Source organism: Belonocnema kinseyi, chromosome 1 (genome assembly GCF_010883055.1).
Source record: "Belonocnema kinseyi isolate 2016_QV_RU_SX_M_011 chromosome 1, B_treatae_v1, whole genome shotgun sequence".
Classification (NCBI taxonomy): domain Eukaryota; kingdom Metazoa; phylum Arthropoda; class Insecta; order Hymenoptera; family Cynipidae; genus Belonocnema; species Belonocnema kinseyi.
Genome location: NC_046657.1, coordinates 27124945 through 27145450, shown reverse-complemented (window position 1 = coordinate 27145450; position 20506 = coordinate 27124945). Strand labels below are relative to the sequence as shown.

At 20.3% G+C, this 20506-nt stretch overlaps 1 protein-coding gene across 3 annotated transcripts in view; it reads left to right on the top strand.

The window, feature by feature from the left end:
• Positions 1–9048, top strand: part of LOC117172182 (protein EFR3 homolog cmp44E) — an 87757-nt gene extending 78709 nt beyond the window's left edge. For all 3 annotated transcript variants that reach the window (XM_033360018.1, XM_033360022.1, XM_033360029.1), the window contains 2 exons: positions 8356–8511; positions 8589–9048. In XM_033360018.1, the coding sequence (XP_033215909.1) occupies positions 8356–8511; positions 8589–8741 (309 nt within the window). In that variant the 3' untranslated portion in view covers positions 8742–9048. The remainder of the gene's footprint in view (positions 1–8355; positions 8512–8588) is intronic.
• Positions 9049–20506: the final 11458 nt, after the last annotated feature.

Genomic DNA, 20506 nt, shown 5'->3' with positions numbered 1-20506 from the left:
AAAAAAAAACTTTTTTACAAAATAAGAAGAATTTCTGACAAAAAAATACATTTTCAAATAGAAACATAATATAAGAACCAAAAATAAAATATTTATATTTTCAGTTAAAAAAAAATATTTCACAAATAAAAAAAGAATTTTTAATAAAATAGTTTAATTTTTAACAAAAAAAAAAGGATTTTTAACAAAAAGTTTAATTTTCTTTTAAAAGGATTAATTTTCTTGCCATTAGATTAATTTCCCACCAAATTGAATTATTAATTAAATAGTTGAATTATCAATTTAAAAGATAATCTAACAACCAAAAATAGCATATTAAAGTTTTTTGTAACAAAATATATCAGTTTTAAGTTTAAAAAAAATGAATTTTAGAGCCAGTAGATTAATTTATTTCCCAAAGAAGACCAATGTTTAAGAAAATATATGAATTTTAAACTGAAAAAGATACATTAACTACCAAAAATGGAATATTTAAATTTTTAGTTAAAAAATTGAAGAAAAAAAAATTTTTAACAAAATAATTCAATTTTAAATGTAAAAATAAATTTTTAAGCCACTAGATTAATTTATTTACCATAAAAGATGAATTTTTAATAAAATATATGAAATTACAAAAGAAACAAGAAAAAAATAATTTTCCACCAACATTAGAATACTTAACAAAAATCATTTTGAACAAAAAAAAATGATTTTTAAGAAAATAGTTCAATTTCAAGTTTAAAAAAATTAATTTTCGAGCCACCAGATTCATTTATTCATCATGAAAGGTACATTTTTAACAAAAAAAATATTTATTAATACAATATTCTAATTTTCAGCCAAAAAGATCATTTTTCAAGTCAGTTGATTTTTTTTGGTAAAAAAGAAGATTTGAAAAAATGCAAGAATTTTGAATCAAATAGTTGAATTTTTTAATAAAAAGGTAATCTAACATCCAAAAATGGCATATTTAAATTTTTAGTTGAAACAAAAATCATTTTTAACGAAAAAAAAAAAGAATTTTCAACAAAATATTTCAATTTTAAGTAAAAAAATAAATTTGCAAGCTACTAGATTAATTTATTTACTATAAAAGACAAACTTTTAACAAAATTCGTGAATTTTCAACAAAATATAGGAAATTCCAAAAAAAAACTACAATAGATTAATTTTCCACCAACATTGGAACATTAAAATTTTCAGTTAAAAAAAAAAGAATTTTGAACAAAAGAATATAATTTTTAACACAATATTTTAATTTTGATCCAAAAATATAATTTTTGAAACTAGTTAATTAATTTTTTACTAAAAAATAATTGTAAAAAGAAGCATGAATTTTCAATTAAATAGTTTCATTTTCAACCAAAAAGATTAATTTTGTACTAAAAAATATACATTGCAATTAAATTTTCAGTGAAAACAAAAGATTCTTGTAACAAAATAGTTTAATTTTCATTTAAAAAGATGAATTTTTAAGCCATTAGATTAATTTATTTCCCAAAAAAGGCGAATTTTTAAGATAAGACATGAATTTTCAACTAAAAAAAAGATACATTAACATCCAAAAATGGAATATTTAAATTTTCAGTTAAAACAAAAATCATTTTCAACCAAAAAAAATCTTTTTTAACAAAATACGTGAATTTTCAACAAAATATATGAAATTGCTATCAAATATTTAAATTTTTAACTACAATCGATTAATTTTCTACCCAAATTGAAATATTTAAATTTTCAGTTAAAAAATAATAATTTTCAACACAATATTGTAATTTGCAACCATAAAAATTAATTTTCAAGCCAGTAGACTAATGTTTCACCAAAATAGAATTTTTAAGAAAATACATGCATTTTCAATCAAATAGTTGAGTTTTCGATTAAAAAGATAATTTAACACGCAAAAATGGAAAATTTAAATTTTCCTTTAAAAAAATCAACGAAAAAAAGAATTTAAAAAAATGGTTTGATTTTCAACCAAAACGATGAATTTTCAACTAAAAAAAAAGACATTGGCAACCAAAAATGTTAAATTTAAATTTTCGGTAAAAACAGATTTTATAACAAAATAGTTGAATTTTCAACGAAAAAAAAATGAAATTTCAAGTCTGTGGATTAATTTTTCAACAAAAAGGAAAAAACAGAATTAAAAAAAACACAATTTTTAACAAAATAATTCAATTTTCAACGAAAATGATGAATTTATAATCCAGTAGATTAATTTTTTTATCAAAAAAGAAGAATTTTTCAGAAAATACATGCATTTTAAATCTAAAAGTTGAATTTTTGAGTAAAAAGCTAATCTAAAAACTAAAAATGGAATATTTATATTTTCAGTTAAAACAAAAAATTATTTTCAAAGAAAAAAAATCTGTTTAATTAAATAGTTCATTTTTCAACAAAAAAGATGGTACATTTAGTCTTTCAGTGAAGACAAAAGATTTTTTAAATCAAATAGTTCAACAAAGAAAAAATAATTTAAAAAAAAAAACAAAAAAAAAACAAATTTTTTTAACACAATAGTTTAATTTTCGTCCAAAAATTAAATTATGAGAAAAGACAAATTTTTAACAAAACTCGTGAATTTTAAACTAAATAGTTGATTTTTTAACATAATAAATGAAATTCAAACCGTATAGTTAAATTTTTAACTAAAAAGAATTAATTTTATACTGAAAAAGACAAACTTTAAATAAAATCCAGGAATTTTCATGCAGAAAAAAAAATAATTTTCAACAAACAAAAAAAGAATTTGTAACAAAATACATTAATTTTCAACAACAAAATGTTCAGCACAGGAGATTAATTTTTTATCAGAAAAGACCAATTTTTGAACAAAATTCGTGATTTTTGAACCAAATAGTTCAATTCTCAACAAAATAAATTAATTTTGAACCGATAAGATGAATTTTCAACTGAAAGGATTAATTTTATGCCAAAAAAGACGAATTTTAAATAAAATTCATGAATTTTGAACGAAGTAGTTGAATTTATAACTAAAAAAGATACATTTGTAACCAAAAACGGAATATTTAAATTTTGCAGTTGCCAAAAAATAATAAATTTAAGAAAATTATTTTCTACTAAAAAAGAAACGAAGTTTTGACCAAATAATCCAATTTTCAACCAAAAAGATAAATTTTCAAGTCAGTAGATTAATTGCTTACCAAAAAAAGACTAATTTTTAACAAAATACGTCATTCAGTCTTTACCCTATATAGCTATTTTTTCGGAAAAAAATAACAGTGAAGATACTATTTTCAATCAGATATTTGAATTTTGAAATAAAAAGATAATCTAACAATCAAAAATGGAATATGTAAATTTTAAATTAAAAAAAAATTTTCAACGAAAAAAAATAGTAGATTAATTTTTTCGTCAAAAAAGATGAATTTTTAACAAAATTCTTGATTTTTTCAACAAAATGAGTGAATTTTCAAACAAAATATAAGAAATTTCAATCGACTAGTTGAATTTCCAACAACAAATGATTGATTTTCCATCAAAAATCGAATATTTACTTTTTCAGTTTAAAAAAAAATATATTTTTTTAACAAACACAAAAAGAATTTGTAATAAAATACTTGAATTTTCTACAAAACAGATGAATTTTCAAGTCAATAGAATTATTTTTTTATTAGAAAAGACCAATTATGAACAAAATACCCGAATGTTTACCCAAATAGTGGAATTTTTAACAAAATATATGAAATTTAAACGAAATAGTTGATTTTTTCAACAAAATGAGTGAATTTTCAAACAAAATATAAGAAATTTCAATCGACTAGTTGAATTTTTAACAACAAATGATTGATTTGCCACCAAAAACCGAATATTTACATTTTCAGTTAAAAAAAAAGAATTTTAAACAATATTGTTTAATTTTCAACGAAAGGTTGAACTTTTAAGCCAGTAGAAAAATAATTTTTTACGAAATAAGTCGAATTTTTTACAAATCAAGTGAATTTTCCACCAAAAATGAAATAGTTACGTTCGCCATTTCAAAATAATTTTTTTTCCCACAAAAACGATTTTTTTACCAAATAATTCAATTTTTAACCAAAGGCATGAATTTTCAACAAAAATTATAGATTTAAATCGAAAACATTAATTTTTAATTCACTAGTTCTAATTTCAACCAAATAGTTGAATCTTAAACTAAAAAGATAAATTTAAAATAAAAAAATAGAATATTTTCATTTTCTGTTAAAAAAATTAATCATCAAAAAAATAGAAATTATTTTCTAACATAAATTTTCAACAAAATAGATGAAATTTTAATGAAAGAGCAGAATTTTTAAACAAGAGGATTAATTTTCTCACGAAACAGACTTAAATTAAAAGTTAAAAAAGAAATAATTTTCATTAAAAAAAAGAATTTTCAACAAAATATATGAATTCTGAAAAAAACCCAATTAATTGAATTTTTGAACTAATTTTCTGCCAAAAAAGACACATTTTCCCCAAAAATACACGATTTTTAACCAAATCGTTGAATTTTTCACATATATAGATCATTTTACCTTCAAAAATGTAATATTGAAATTTTTAGCTAAAATAAAATTAATTTTCAACAACAAAAAAAAAACGATTTTCAAACAAAATAGTTAAATTTTTCACCAAAATAGTTCAACTTTCAACCCAAAAGATGAATTTTCGAGCCAGTAGATTTTTTTCCCAAAAAGACGAATTTTTAAGTAAATACATGAATTTTCAAAAAAATAGATGAAACTTTAACCAATTAGTTGAATTTTCAATCGAAAGGATTAATTTTCTGCCAAAAAAAGACGAATTTCAAATAAAATATATTAATTTTCAACGAATTAGTTGAATTTTTAATTAAAAGAGTTCAATTTTCCACCAAAAATAGAATACTTAAGTTTTCATTTTAAAAGAAATAATAATTATCAACAAAAAAAAACAAGAATTTTTGACAAAAATGACACTAAATATACTATTTTCTCAGAATTGAATTTGAAATTTGAAATATGACGGCAGAATTTTTAATCAATTAATTAAATATTTTACAAAAAATTTTCAGTTTCCAACCAAATCTTTAAATTTTATACTAAAAAGACACAATAACTACCAAAAATTTAATATTTGAATTCTCAGTTTAAAAAAAAATTATTTTTAGCAACAAAAAATACTTTTTTTACGAAATAGTTTATTTTTCAACGAAAAAGTTGAATTTTCAAGCCAAAAGATTAATTTTTCTGATAAAAAAAGACGAATTTTGAACAAATTACGTGAATTTCCAAAAAAACTATATATAAAATTTCAACCGAATAGTTAAAATTTCACCAAAAATGGAATATTAAAATTTTCATTAAAAAAAAAAGAATTTTCAACAATTCAGTTTAATTTTCAACCAAAAGATGAATTTTGAAGCCATTAGATTAATTTATTTTCTAAAAAAGACGAATTTTTAACAAAATAATTCTATTTTCAATCAAAAAGATGAATTTGATAATTCGTCTTTTTGGTTGAAAATTTAACTATTTTGTTTGAAAATCTTTTTTTATTTATTCTATTTTTTGAAAATTAATTTTTCTAACATTTTTATTTTTTTGTGAAAAATGTATCTTTTTTGGTTGAGAATTCAACTACTTCGTTAAAAATTCATACATCTTATTTAAAATTCGTATTTTTTGGTAAAAAATTACTCTAGATGTTTTGTTAAAAAAAAAGTTCAATCAACTATACTTCATTTAAATTTAAACTACTTTATTAAAAAATTCTTTTTTTTTTCGTTGAAAATTCGTTTTTTTTTATGTGTGAAATAATTTTTTTTTTCTGAAAATGTAGCTATTCAATTTTTGGATAAATGGGTTTCCTTTACGAGTGGAAAATTAACTATTTTGTCAAAAATTGGTCCTTTTTGTCTAACTTCATTGGTTAAAAATTGGGTTTTCTGTCATTTAAAATTATTCTTTTCATCTGAGCATTTAATGATTACATGCTTGGTTAAAAATTAAAATTTTAATATAAAAATTGATATTTTCTGGATAAAAATAAATTTATTTTGTTGAAAATTCGTGCTTTTTGGTAGAAAATTTAAAAATTGATCTTTTTGTTTGAAAATTCATCCTTTTTGGTTAAAAATGCAATTGCTTGGTTGCAAATTAATCTACTTAAGTTCAGAATTAAACTAATTTATTGAATATTCATGTTTTTTGGTGGAATTAAACTATTTTTCATTTAAAAGGAAAAATATATATTTTTTAATATTTAATATTAATTATTTTGTTGAGAATTCATTTTTTTTAATGAACTGCTTGATTTAAATTTTAACTACTGTGTTTAAAATTTTTTTTTTTATTAAACACTTTAAAATTCAACTATTCGGTTGAAAATTAATTTTTTTTATTAAAACTTCATATTTTTGGATCAAAATTCAACTACTGCGGTTAAAAATTAAATAATTTGAAAATTTATCTATTTTCTTGATAAAATCGTTTGTCTTTTTTTGTGTAAACTTAATTTTTTGATCTGAAAATGTAGATATTTTATTTTTTGTTTAATATTTTTCCTTTATAACTTAAAAATTAAACTATTTATTTGCAAATTTAACTACTTTGTTGATAAAATCGTGTTTTTTTGTGTGTAAAATTAATTTTTTGATCTAAAAATGTAGGTATTCCATTTTTGGTTTAATATTTTTCCCTTGTAACTTTAAAATTAAAAAGAATGTTGTCAAAAAAAATGAAAAAAGAATATTTTTCCATAGAAAATTTTGGTTGAAAAATTAAACAATTTGATTAAAAATTCACCTTTTTCAACATTTATATTTTTGGTATGAAGTTCAGCTATTTTGGTGTGAATAATAAAAATTATCGGTTGGAAACTAAATTTTTTATTAATAATTCGTCTTTTTGCATTGAAATTTAACTTTTTTGATTAAAAGTCATAATTTTCCGGTAACAAATTAAAAAGTTTTGTTAAGAATGTGTCTTTTTTAGTAGAAATTTTAATAATCTGGTAAAAGTTCAACTGTTGGTTAAAAATTAATATTTTTTTCTTTTAATTCGTTTTCGGATTTTAGAAACTTCATCTTTTTGAGTGAAAAATCAAATATTTTTATAGAAGTCATTCAAATGTTTGATTGAAATTGAACTTTTTTGTTTAAAATTTATATTTTTGGGTGGAAAATTTTAATGTTTGATTAAAAATGCATCGTTTTGGCTAGAAATTTTAATAGTTCGGTAAAAGTTCAACTATTGGTTAAAAATTAATATTTTTTCTTTTAATTCGTTTTCGGATTTTAGAAACTTCACCTTTTTGAGTGAAAAATCAAATATTTTTATAGAAATCATTCAAATATTTGATTGTAATTGAACTTTTTAATTTAAAATTTATATTTTTGGGTGAAAAATTTAAATGTTTGATTAAAAATGCATCATTTTTGGTAGAAATTTTAATAGTTTGTATTTTTTTTTATAAATTCTTTTTTTTGTTTGTTGGAAAATTATGTTTTTATCTGAAAATATAGCTATTCCATTTTTGGTTTAATATTTTTCCTTTATAACTTTAGAATTAAACTATTTATTTGAAAATTTAACTATTTTGTTGAAAACATCCATTTTTTTGTATAAAATTAATTTTTTTTATTAAAAATTCATATTTTTGGATTAAAATTCGATCATTGTGGTAGAAAATTGAAAGTATTTGTTTAAAAATTAAACAATTTATTTGAAATTTTAACTATTTTTTTAGACATTTTTTTGGAAATTATTTTTTTTTTATCTATAAATGTAGATATTCCATTTTTGCTTTAATATTTTTCCGTTGTAACTTTACAATTAAACTATTTAGTTATAATTTAACTTTTTCAGTGAAACTATTTGGTCAAAAATTAAACGATTTATTTGAGAATCTAACTTTCTTTTGTAAAGTCGCTTTGTTTTATGTGAAATTATTTTTTTAGCTGAAAATGCAGCCATTTTTATTTGAATATTATTGAAAATTTATCTATTTCAGTTGAAAATTGAACTATTTCATTAAAAATTCAACTGTTTTCATAAAAAAAATTTTTTTTCGTTCAATTCATTTGTTGAATAATTCGTTTTCTTATTTTTTGAAAAATTACATATATCATCGAGTAATTTAAAGTTTTAAATATTAAAAATGAATCGTTCTAAAGTTCAATTTTTTCTCCTTTAAACTGAATGATTATTTTTAAAAAATTGATTTAACATTAAAGCTTATTTGATTCTGCAAAGAACATTATCAATTATTATTTCAGATTTATCCTTCTTTTGCAAATGTTAAAATCAATATTTCATCTTTCCCCTTTTTTCGTGCAAAAAATTACCGTATTTCTCTCTTGATTGCGGTCTTTTTGCATTTATTTATTTTAAAAAAAATCCTCATCATTAGAAATTGCCTGGCGAGGAATTGACATTCGAAAGCATGAAGCGAATATTGACAGAAAATAGCGACGCTCAGGTAATAGAAGAAGAAAAACGAGTGCAGATTTCACAACTCTTCCAGAGGGCGCCCTTCGAAGATCTTGTCAACAAAACACAACCGAAGGTATTTCTTTTTTCAATTTCTCAAAAATTCTAATTTCTCTTACAAAAAAGAAAAAAACAAAAACATGTTTTTTTCAGCACGACATCTTACAGAACAAACTTTCGGAGATATTTAATTCCTTAACATTAGAACCGAGAAACAATTCGCTTCCAGGAAGTACACCATCTGACAGCAAGCCGTCGCAAACACCGGCCTACGAAATCCACTTTCCAGAATTGTTCGTTTACTAAATTTTGATTTTTAGTAGTATAGCTGCGAGAGCGTCACTTACCGACCGATCGGTCGGTAAAGCAGATTTCTCTAGTCAAGCAGAGGAGAAAAAATTTACTCGGTCGGTAAGTGACGCTTTTCTAGCTATACTACAATTCGTACGTTTTTTTCTGGTTTGGATTGTTGATTTAGATTAAGAAACGAATCGTTACTGATGCGATGAATTGACATTAGTTTCTTTATTTTTTTTTTATATATATATTTTGATGTGGACTGCGGTTTTTTTCCTGTAAATAACATGTGTTGCGCACATTTTTTTTATAAGGACTCTAATATAGTTTTTGGTGTATTTATATATTTTTTTTTCTCTTCGGGAAGGAAAGAAATCAAAAAAAAAAAAAGTGTTGATAGGTAGAAGTGGAGGAAATTATAAAATGTATAGTCGTCTGTTTTAGGTGTTGTTAAGTTGTGAGAAATATTCCTATTGTGATTAGACGGTTAAAGATTTAGACGTTTCTTTCGAATAAAATGTATTTTTCTTATTTTTTTTTCTTTTTTCTTTGAGAATTATTTATTGTTCCTACCTTTATTCCCTGGGAAAAAATTCCACATGAAAGTTTTTACGATAATTTTTATTTTATTTTTTTATTTTGTATAGGTACTTTAAAATCTAACCGGGAAATCCGGAAATTTGGAAACTAAATTTAGCTGGACATTCTGAAAAAAGATTGTTTCTGGCTTATTGCATTTTAAAATAAATGATTAATCTTTTTTTTTCTTTTTTGTGAGAAAATCACCCTATCGAAAATTCAATTACTTGGTTGAAATTTTAAACAGTTGGTAAAAATACTTTTTTTTTATTGTATTTTGGTATAAATGATTCAATTAGTTGCTCAAAAATCCAAGTATTTAGTTACAATTCAACTGTTTTGTTTAAAATTCATTTTTTCGGGTAAAAACTTTAAATGTTTTAACAAAAATGCATCCATTTGGGTATAAATTTTAATAGTTTGGTAAAAGTTCAACTATTGGTTAAAAATTAATTTTTGTTGGGTTAAAAATTCATCTCAGGTTTTAAAATTTTCATATTTTAAAACCTGAACATCCAGTATTTTAGTAGAAATAATTCAATAAGGCAAAAAGTAAAGTATTTTATTCAAAATTCGTTTTATTGCATTGAAATTTAACAATTTTGTTAAAAATATATATTTTCGGGTAAAAAATTTTTATGTTTTTCTGAAAATTCGTTGTTTTTGTTTGTTTGTTTTTTTTTTTGTAGAAATTTTAATAGTTTGGTAAAAGTTCAACTATTGGTTAAAAAGTAATTTTTGTTGAGTTAAAAATTCATCTCAGGTTTTAAAATTTTCATATTTTTTTTTTCAGTGAACATCCAGTATTTTAGTAGAAATAATTCAATAAGGCAAAAAGTAAAGTATTTTATTCAAAATTCGTCTTATTATTGCATTGAAATTTAACAATTTTGTTAAAAATATATATTTTCGGGTAAAAAATTTTTATGTTTTTCTGAAAATTCGTTGTTTTTGTTTGTTTTTTTTTTTTTTTGTAGAAATTTTAATAGTTTGGTAAAAGTTCAACTATTGGTTAAAAATTTACCAATAATTTCGTTCAAAGTTCATCTCGTGTTTTAGAAATTTCATCTTTTTTGAGTGAAAAATCAAATATTTTTATAGAAATAATTAAATTAGGCAAAAATTCCAGTATTGGATTAAAAATGAACTTTTTAGTTAGAAATTCGTCTTTTTGCATTGAAATTTAACTTTTCTATTTAAAATTAATATTTTCGAGGAAAAAATGAAAATATTTTGTTCGAAATTATATTTTTTTTTGTAGAAATTTTAAAAGTTTGGTAAAAGTTCAACTATTGGTTAAAAATTAATTTTTTTTTTGTTCAAAACTCATCTCGGGTTTTAAAAGTGTCATCTTTTTTTTATTGAAAAATCAAATATTTTTCTAGAAATAATTTAAATATTTGGTTGAAATAGAATTTTTTGTTTAAAATTTATATTTTCGGGTAAAAGCTTTAAATGTTTTAATAAAAATGCATCCATTTGGATAGAAATTTTAATAGTTTGATAAACATTAAACTATTTCTTAAAAATTCATCAATAATTTAGTTTAAAATTAATATAATTGTAGAAAATTCGTTTTTTTTTTCTTCAAAATTCATCTTGTGTTTTATAATTTTCGCTTTTCTAAGTGAAAAATTAAATATTTCAGTAGAAATAATTCAATTATTTGGTGAAAAAATTTAAGTATTCGATTAAAAATGAACTGTTTCGTTGAAAATCCGTCTTTTTGCATTGAAATTTAACTTCTTTGTTTAAAATTAATATTTTCCAGGAAAAAACTGGAAATATTTTGTTGAAAATTCTTTTTTTTATTTGTAGAAATTTTAATAGTTTGCCAAAAATGCAGCTATTCTTTAAAAATTCAACAATAATTTGATTAAAACTTAATATATTTTTTTTAATTAATTTTTTTTGTTCAAACTTCATCTCGTGTTTTAGAAATTTCATATTTTTTTTAGTAAAAAATTTAGTATTTTAGTAGAAATAATTCAATTATTTGGCCAAAAATCCAAGTATTTGATTGAAAATGAATTTTTTGTTGAAAATTCGTCTTTTTGCATTGAAATTTACCCTTTTTGTTTAAAATTCATATTTTTGGATGAAAAATTAAAATATTTTGTTAAAAATCCGTTTTTTTCTATAGAAATTTTAATAGTTTGGTAAAAGTTCAACTATTGGTTAAAAATTAATTTTTTTTTGAAAATTCATTTTTTGGGGTTACAAATTCATCCGAGGTTTTAGAAATTTAATCGTTTTTGTCGTAAAAAATTCAGTATTTTAGTAGAAATAATTCGATTAGGCCAAAAGTCAAGTGTTTTATTCAAAATTCGTCTTATTATTGCATTGAAATTTAACTTTTTTGTTACAAATTTATATTTTCGGGTAAAAAATTTAAATATTTTTCTGAAAATTCGTTGTTTTTTTGTTTGTTTTTTTGCAGAAATTTTAATAGTTTGATAAAAGTTCAACTATTGGTTAAAAATTTACCAATAATTTCGTTCAAAAATAATATTTTTGTTGAAAATTCTTTTTATTTTTTTGGTTCAAAATTCATCTCGGGTTTTAGAAATTTCAACTTTTTTTATTGAAAAATCAAATATTTTTCTAGAAATAATTCAAATATTTGGTTGAAATGTAATTTTTTGTTTAAAATTTATATTTTCGGGTAAAAACTTTAAATGTTGTAATGAAAATGCATCCATTTGGGTTGAATTTTAATAGTTTGGTAAACATTAAACTATTTGTTAAAAATTCATCAATAATTTAGTTAAAAATTAATATAATTGTAGAAAATTCGTTTTTTTTTTCTTCAAAATTCATTTCGTGTTTTAGAAATTTCATCTTTTTTGAGTGAAAAATCAAATATTTTTGTAAAAATAATTAAATTAGGCGAAAAGTCAAGTATTGGCTTAAAAATGAACTTTTTAGTTAAAAATTCGTCTTTTTGGATTGAAATTTAACTTTTCTGTTTAAAATAATATTTTCAAGAAAAAAAATGGAAATGTTTTGTTGACATTTTTTTTTAGAAATTTTAACAGTTTGGTAAAAGTTCAACTATTGGTTAAAACTTAATATTTTTTTCTAAACTTGTTTTTTTTTTCAAAACTCATCTCGGGTTTTAAAAATTTCATTTTTTTGGGTGAAAAATCAAATATTTGTATAGAAATAATTCATATATTTGGTTGAAAATGAATTTTTTGTTTAAAATTCATATTTTTGGGCAAAATATTAAATGTTTTAATAAAAATGCATCCATTTGGGTAGAAATTATAATATTTTGATGAAAATTCAACTATTGGTGAAAAAATCATCAATAATTTAGTTAAAAATTAATATTTTTGTAGAAAATTCGTTTTTTTTTTTCTTCAAAATGCATCTTGTGTTTTATAATTTTCGCATTTTCAAGTGAAAAATTAAATATTTTAGTAGAAACAATTCAATTATTTTGTAAAAAATTTAAGTATTCAAATAAAAATGAACTGTTTTCTTGAAAATTCGTTTTTTTCGAATTCAAAATTCATCACGTGTTTTAGAAATTCCAGCTTTTTTGCGTGTAAAATCAAATATTTTTGTAGAAATAATTAAAATAATTGGTCGAAGTTAAACTTTTTTGTTTAAAATTTATATTTTCGGGTAAAAAATTGAAATGTTTTGTTGAAAGCTCGCCTTTTTGGATAGAAATTGTAGCAACTTGATAAAAATTCAAATATTGTTTAAAAATTCATCAATAATTTATTTAAAAATTAATATTTTTGTTTGAAAATTCATTTTTTTTGGGCTTCAAACTTCATCTTTTCTTTTAAACATTTCATCTTTTTTTAGTAAAAAAATCCAGTATTTTAGTACACATAACTCAATTAGGCAAAAAGTCAAGTATTTTATTGAAAATTCGTCTTTTTGCATTGAAATTTAACTTTTTTGTTAAAGACTCATATTTTCGGGTAAAAAATTTAAATAATTTGGAAAAAATTCAACTATTGATTAAAAATTTACCAATAATTTCGTTAATAATGAATATCTTAGTTCAAAATTCTTTTTTTTTTTTCGGGTTCAAAATTCATCTCGGGTTTTAGAAATTTCATCTTTTTTGAGTGCAAAATCAGATATTTTTTTAGAAATAATTCAGTTAGGCGAAAAGTCAAGTACTTGATTAAAAATGAACTTCTTAGCTGAAAATTCATATTTTTGCATTGAAATTTAACTTTTTTGTTTAAAATTTATATTTCCCAGGAAAAAAATTTAAATATTTGTTGAAAATCCTGTTTTTTTTTGTACGAATGTTAAATGCTTGGTAAAAATTCGCCTTTTTGCGATGAAATTTAATTTTTTTGTTTTAAATGTATATTTTCGAGTAAAATATTTATTATTTTATTATTTAATTAAAAAATAATGTTTTTGTGGAAATAATATAACCATGCAAAAAGTGAAGTATTTGATTAAAAATTAACTTTTTAGTTAAAAGTTCGTCTTTTTGCATTGAAATTGAACTTTTTTGTATAAAATTCATATTTTCGGGTAAAAAATTTTAATGTTTTTTTGAAATTACGTTTTTTTTTTTTGGTGTAAAAATTTTGACAGTTTGGTAAAAATTCAACTATTGATTAAAAATTTAATAATAATTTTGTTGAACATTCGTCTTATTGCATTAAAATTTTCTGTTTAAAATTGATATTTTCTGGTACAAAATTTAAATGTTTTCTTGAAAATTGCTTTTTTTTTTATAGAAATTTTAATTGCTTAGTAAAAATTCAACTATTAGTTAAAAATGAATATCCTTGTAGAAAAAATTTTTTTCGGGTTCAAAATTTATCACGTGTTTCAGAAATTTCAGCTTTTTGAGTGAGAAATAAAATATTTTTGTACAAATAATTAAAATAATTGGTCGAAATTTAACTTTCTTGTATAAAATTTATATTCGGGTAAAAAATTGAAATGTTTGGTTGAAAACTCGTTTTTTTGGGTAGAAATTTTAGCAGTTTTGTAAAAATTCAACTATTGTTTAAAAAATCAACAATAATTTGGTTAAAAATTAATATATTTTTTTTAATTCATTTTTTTGGGTTCAAAATCCATCTCATGTTTTAGAAATTTCATCTTTTTTTAGTGAAAAATCCAGTATTTTAGTAGAAATAATTCAATTATTTGTTCAATAATTTAAGTATTTGATTAAAAATTACCTTTTTAGTTGAAAATGCCTCATTTTGCATTGAAATTTAACTTTTTTGTTAAAAATTCATATTTTCCGGTATAAAATTAAACTGTTTTGTTGAAAATTCTTTTTTTTTTTTTGGTAGAAATTTTAATAGTCTAGCAAAAGTTCAACTATTGGTTAAAAATAATTTTTTTTTTTAAGTTCGTTTTCGGGTTTTAAAAATTTCATCTTTTGGGATGAACAATCAAATATTTTTGAAGAAATAATTTAAATATTTTATTGAAATTGAGCTTTTTGGTTTAAAAATGTATATTTTCGGGTAAAAAATTTAAATTTTTTATTAAAGATGCACCCTTTTGGGTTGAAATTTTTATATTTTGATAACAATTCAACTATTGATTGAAAATTAATATTCTTATAGAAAATTCTTTTTTTTTTTTGGTTCAAAATTCATCTCGTGTTTTAGAAATTTCATATTTTTTGAGTGAAAATCAAATATTTTTGTAGAAATAATTAAATTAGGCGAAAATTCAAATCTTTGATGAAAAGCGAACTTTTTAGTTGAAAATTCGTCTCTTTGCATTGAAATTTAACTTTCTCGATTAAAATTCATATTTTCCAGGAAAAAAATTGAAATATTTTGTTGAAAATTCTTTTTTTTTTATTTAAAATTCATCTCGGGTTTTAGAAATTTTATCTTTTTTGAATGAAAAATCAAATATTTTAGTAGAAATAATTCAATCAGGGCAAAAATGCAAGTATTTGATTGAAAATGAACTTGTTGTTGGAAATTCGTCTTTTTCAATTGAAATTTAATTTTTTTATTTAAAATTTATATTTTCGGGTAAAAAATTAAAATATTTTTCTGAAAATTGTTTTTTTTTTGGGTTAAAAATTTATCTCTGGTTTTAGAAATTTCATCTTTTTTGAGTGAAAAATCAAATTTTTTTTGTAGAAATAACAAATAGTAACAAATTTAAATTTCTTATTAAAAATGCATCCTTTTGGGTAGAAATTTTAATAGTTTTGTAAAAATTCAACTATTGTTTAAAAATTTATTAATAATTCAGTTAAAAATTAATATTCTGGTAGAAAATTCGTTTTTTTTTTTTTTTTTGGTTCAAAATTCATCTCGTGTTTCAAAAATCTTATCTTTTTTAGTGAAAAATCCAGCATTTTAGAAGAAATAATTCAATGAGGCAAAAAGTCAAGTATTGGATTAAAAAATTAACTTTTTAGTTGAAAATTCATCTTTTTTCATAGAAATTTAATTTTTCTTATTAAAATTCATATTCTCGGCTAAAAATTGAAATGATTTATAAAAATTGGTCTTTTTGGGTAAATTTTTTAATAGTTTGGTAAAAATTCAAAAATAATTTATTTAAAATTAATGTTTTTGTATAAAATTGTTTTTTTTTGTTCCAAGAAATTTTGATAGTTTAGTAAAAATTCAACTGTTGGTTAAAAATTCAACAACAATTTAGTTAAAACTTAATATTTTTGTTGAAAGTTTGTTTTTAAATTTAACTTTTTTGTTTATAATTCATATTTTCAGGTAAAAAATTAGTCTTTTTGAGTAAAAATTTTAATAGTTTGGTAAAAACTCAAGAATAATTTGTTTAAAAATTAATATTTTTGTAGAAAATTTGTTTTTTTTGTTTGTTTAAAATTCACCTTGTGTTGTATAATTTTCATATTTTTTTAGTGAGAAGTCAAATGTTTTTATAGAAATAATTCAATTATTTGGTCCAAAATTTAAGTATTTTATTGAAAATGAACTTTTTTTTTGAAAATTCGTCTTTTTCATTGAAATTAAACTTTTTTTGTTTAAAATTCCTATTTTCGGGTCTTTGGGTTAAAAATTCATCTTGTTTTGTTAGAAATCGCATCTTTTTTGTTTGAAAAGTCAACTATTCTTATTAAAATTTAACTATTTGTTTGGAAATTCTATTTTTCAAATTCATATTTTTGGTTGTAAAGTCGATTATTTTGGTAGAAATAATAGAAATATTTGGTTGAAAATTAACTTTTTCATTTAAAATTCGTATTTTCCGGTAACAAATTAAAATGCTTTGTAGAAAAATCGTTGTTTGGCTTGAAAATTAAACTTTTTGGTTAAAAATGAACTTTCTTCTTTAAAATTCCTTTTTTTGAGCGAAAATTTTAACAGGTAGCTACAAATTCGACTATTGATAAAAATTCAACTGTTTTGGTAGAAATAATAAAAATATTTAGTTGAAAACTAATGTTTTCGGGTTCAAATTTGCTAAATTAAACACTATTTTGTAGAAAATTTGTCTTATTGGGTTGAAAAAAGAATATTTTTTCCATACAAAATTAATCGTTTTTGTAGAAAATTCATCTCTTTTGTTTGAAAATTCAGTTTGTTCAAATTCACATTTCTGGTTGTAAAGTCAACTAATTTGGTAGAAATAATAAAAATACTTGGTTAAAATTAACCTTTTTATTGAAATTTCTTCTTTTTGGATTGAAATTTAACTTTTTTATTTAAAATTTGTATTTTCGCGTAAACATTTCTTAACTTTTGTAAAAAATTCAACTCTTGGCTTCAAGCTTTAACTCTTTTGTTAAAAATGTTACTATTGATTAAAAATTCATGCATTTTTTTTTAATTAATTTTTTATAGAAATGTTGTCTTTTTGGGTTCATAATTCATCTTTGTTTTTTTTTTAGAAATTTCATCTTTTTGTTTAACTCAACTGTTTAGTCGGAAGAAAAAACAATATTTTGTTCCATAGAAAATTCATCTGTTTTTGTTTAAAATTTTAACTATTTGATTGAAAATTCATTTTTTTCAAATTCATATTTCTGGTTGAAAAATCAACTATTTTCGTAGAATAAAATTTCTATTTTTTACCGGAAAATTTGAATTTTAAATAAAAAAATTTTTTGTTAAAAATTTCCCTGTCGGTTACAAATTTTATTATTATTATATTATATATTATTTGGTTCGAAATTAATATTTTTGTAGAAATGTTTAATTTTTAATTTTGATGAAAATTAGAAAAGTTATATACTTTTCAAAAAATTGAAAATTTCAAAAAATAGAAAATTTCAAAAAATAGAAAAAATTATTTTTTTTATAGATCAAAAAATTTTATTCAAAATTTTCACTAGATACCAAATATATTTAAAAACTATTCTAGTCGAATTTTTCGATTAGCCCACAATTTTAAAAATTAGAGCATTTTCAAAATTTTCAAATTTTATCAATTTTACTCAAAGTTTCTTATAGATGGATAAAAGACTTTAAAATCATTCAAACACAATTTTTAATTTCGAAGAAAATTAGAAAAGTTATATACTTTTCAAAAAATTGAAAATTTCAAAAAATAGAAAATTTCAAAAAATGGAAAAAATTATTTTTTTATAGATCAAAAAATTTTATTCAAAATTTACACTAGATATCAAATATATTTAAAAACTATTCTAGCTGAATTTTTCGATTAGCCCACGATTTAAAAAATTAGAGCATTTGCAAAATTTTCAAATTTTTTTTTCAAATTTTATAAATTTTTGTCAAAGTTTCTTATAGATGGATAAAAAACTTTAAAATCATTCAAACACAATTTCTTATTTCGATGAAAATTAGAAAAGTTATATACTTTTCAAAAATTTGAAAATTTCAAAAAATAGAAAAAATTATTTTTTTATAGATCAAAAAATTTTGTTCAAAATTTTCACTAGATACCAAATATATTTAAAAACTATTCTAGTCGAATTTTTCGATTAGCCCACAATTTTAAAAATTAGAGCATTTTCAAAATTTTCAAATTTTATAAATTTTACTCAAAGTTGCTTATAGATGGATAAAGGACTTTAAAATCATTCAAACACAATTTTTAATTTCGAAGAAAATTAGAAAAATTATATACTTTTTCAAAAAAATTGAAAATTTCAAAAAATGGAAAAAATTATTTTTTTATAGATCAAAAAATTTTATTCAAAATTTCCACTAGATATCAAATATATTTAAAAACTATTCTAGCTGAATTTTTCGATTAGCCCACAATTTAAAAAATTAGAGCATTTGCAAAATTTTCAAATTTTTTTTTCAAATTTTATAAATTTTAGTCAAAGTTTCTTATAGATGGATAAAAGACTTTAAAATCATTCAAACACAATTTCTTATTTCGATGAAAATTAGAAAAGTTATATACTTTTCAAAAATTGGAAAATTTCAAAAAATAGAAAAAATTATTTTTTTATTAGATCAAAAAATGTTATTCAAAATTTTCACTAGATACCAAATATATTTAAAAACTATTCTAGCCGAATTTTTCGATTAGCCCACAATTTAAAAAATTAGAGCATTTGCAAAATTTTCAAATTTTATAAATTTTAGTCAAAGTTTCTTATAGATGAGTAAAAGAATTGCAAATGATCCAAATACAATTTTTAATTTTGATGAAAATTAGAAAAGTTATATACTTTTCAAAAAATTGAGAATTTCAAAAAATAGAAGAAATTATTTTTTTTATCGATAAAAAAATTGTATTTAAAATTTCCACTAGATACCAAATATAGTTGAAAACTATTCTAGCCAAATTTTTCGATTAGCCCACAATTGAAAAAATTTAGAGCATTTTCAAAATTTTCAATTTTTTTTTCTACATTATAGAAATTTCTGTCAAAGTTTCTTATAGATGGGTAAAAGAATTGCAAATTATCCCAATGCAATTTTCAATTTTGATGAAAATTAGAAAAGTTATATACTTTTCAAAAATTTGAAAATTTCAAAAAATAGAAAATATTATTTTTTCAAAAAAAAAAAAAAATTTTATTCAAAATTTTCACTAGATACCAAATATAGTTCAAAACTATTCTAGCCGAATTTTTCGATTAGCCCACAATTTAAAAAATTAGAGCATTTGCAAAATTTTCAAATTTTATAAATTTTTGTCAAAGTTTCTTATAGATGGATAAAAAACTTTAAAATCATTCAAACACAATTTCTTATTTCGATGAAAATTAGAAAAGTTATATACTTTTCAAAAATTTGAAAATTTCAAAAAATAGAAAAAATTATGTTTTTATAGATCAAAAAATTTTATTCAAAATTTTCACTAGATACCAAATATATTTAAAAACTATTCTAGTCGAATTTTTCGATTAGCCCACAATTTTAAAAATTAGAGCATTTTCAAAATTTTCAAATTTTATAAATTTTACTCAAAGTTTCTTATAGATGGATGAAAGACTTTAAAATCATTCAAACACAATTTTTAATTTCGAAGAAAATTAGAAAAGTTATATACTTTTCAAAAAATTGAAAATTTCAAAAAATAGAAAATTTCAAAAAATGGAAAAAATTATTTTTTTATAGATCAAAAAATTTTATTCAAAATTTCCACTAGATATCAAATATATTTAAAAACTATTCTAGCCGAATTTTTCGATTAGTCCATAATTTTAAAAATTATAGCATTTTATAAATTTTAGTCAAAGTTTCTTACAGATGGTTAAAAGACTTACAAATTATCCAAATACAATTTTTAATTATGATGAAAATTAGAAAAGTTATATACTTTTCAAAAATTTGAAAATTTCAAAAAATGGAAAAAATTATTTTTTTTATAGATCAAAAAATTTTATTCAAAATTTCCACTAGATACCAAATATATTTAAAAACTATTCTAGCCGAATTTTTCGATTAGCCCACAATTTAAAAAATTAGAGCATTTTCAAAATTTTCAAATTTCTTTTTTTAATTTTATAAATTTTAGTCAAAGTTTCTTAAAGATGGATAAAAGACTTGCAAAATCTGAAAATACAATTTTAATTTTGACGCAAATTAGAAAAGTTATATACTTTTCAAAAAGTAGAAAAAAAATTTTTTATAGATCAAAAAATTGTATTCAAAATTTTCACTAGATACCAAATATATTTAAAAACTATTCTAGCCGAATTTTTCGATTAGCCCACAATTTAAAAAAATAGTCTTTTGGCGTAAAAATTCAACAATGTGATAGGAAATTAAACTATTTCTATTTAAGAATGAATCTTCTCTTTGCAAATTTTT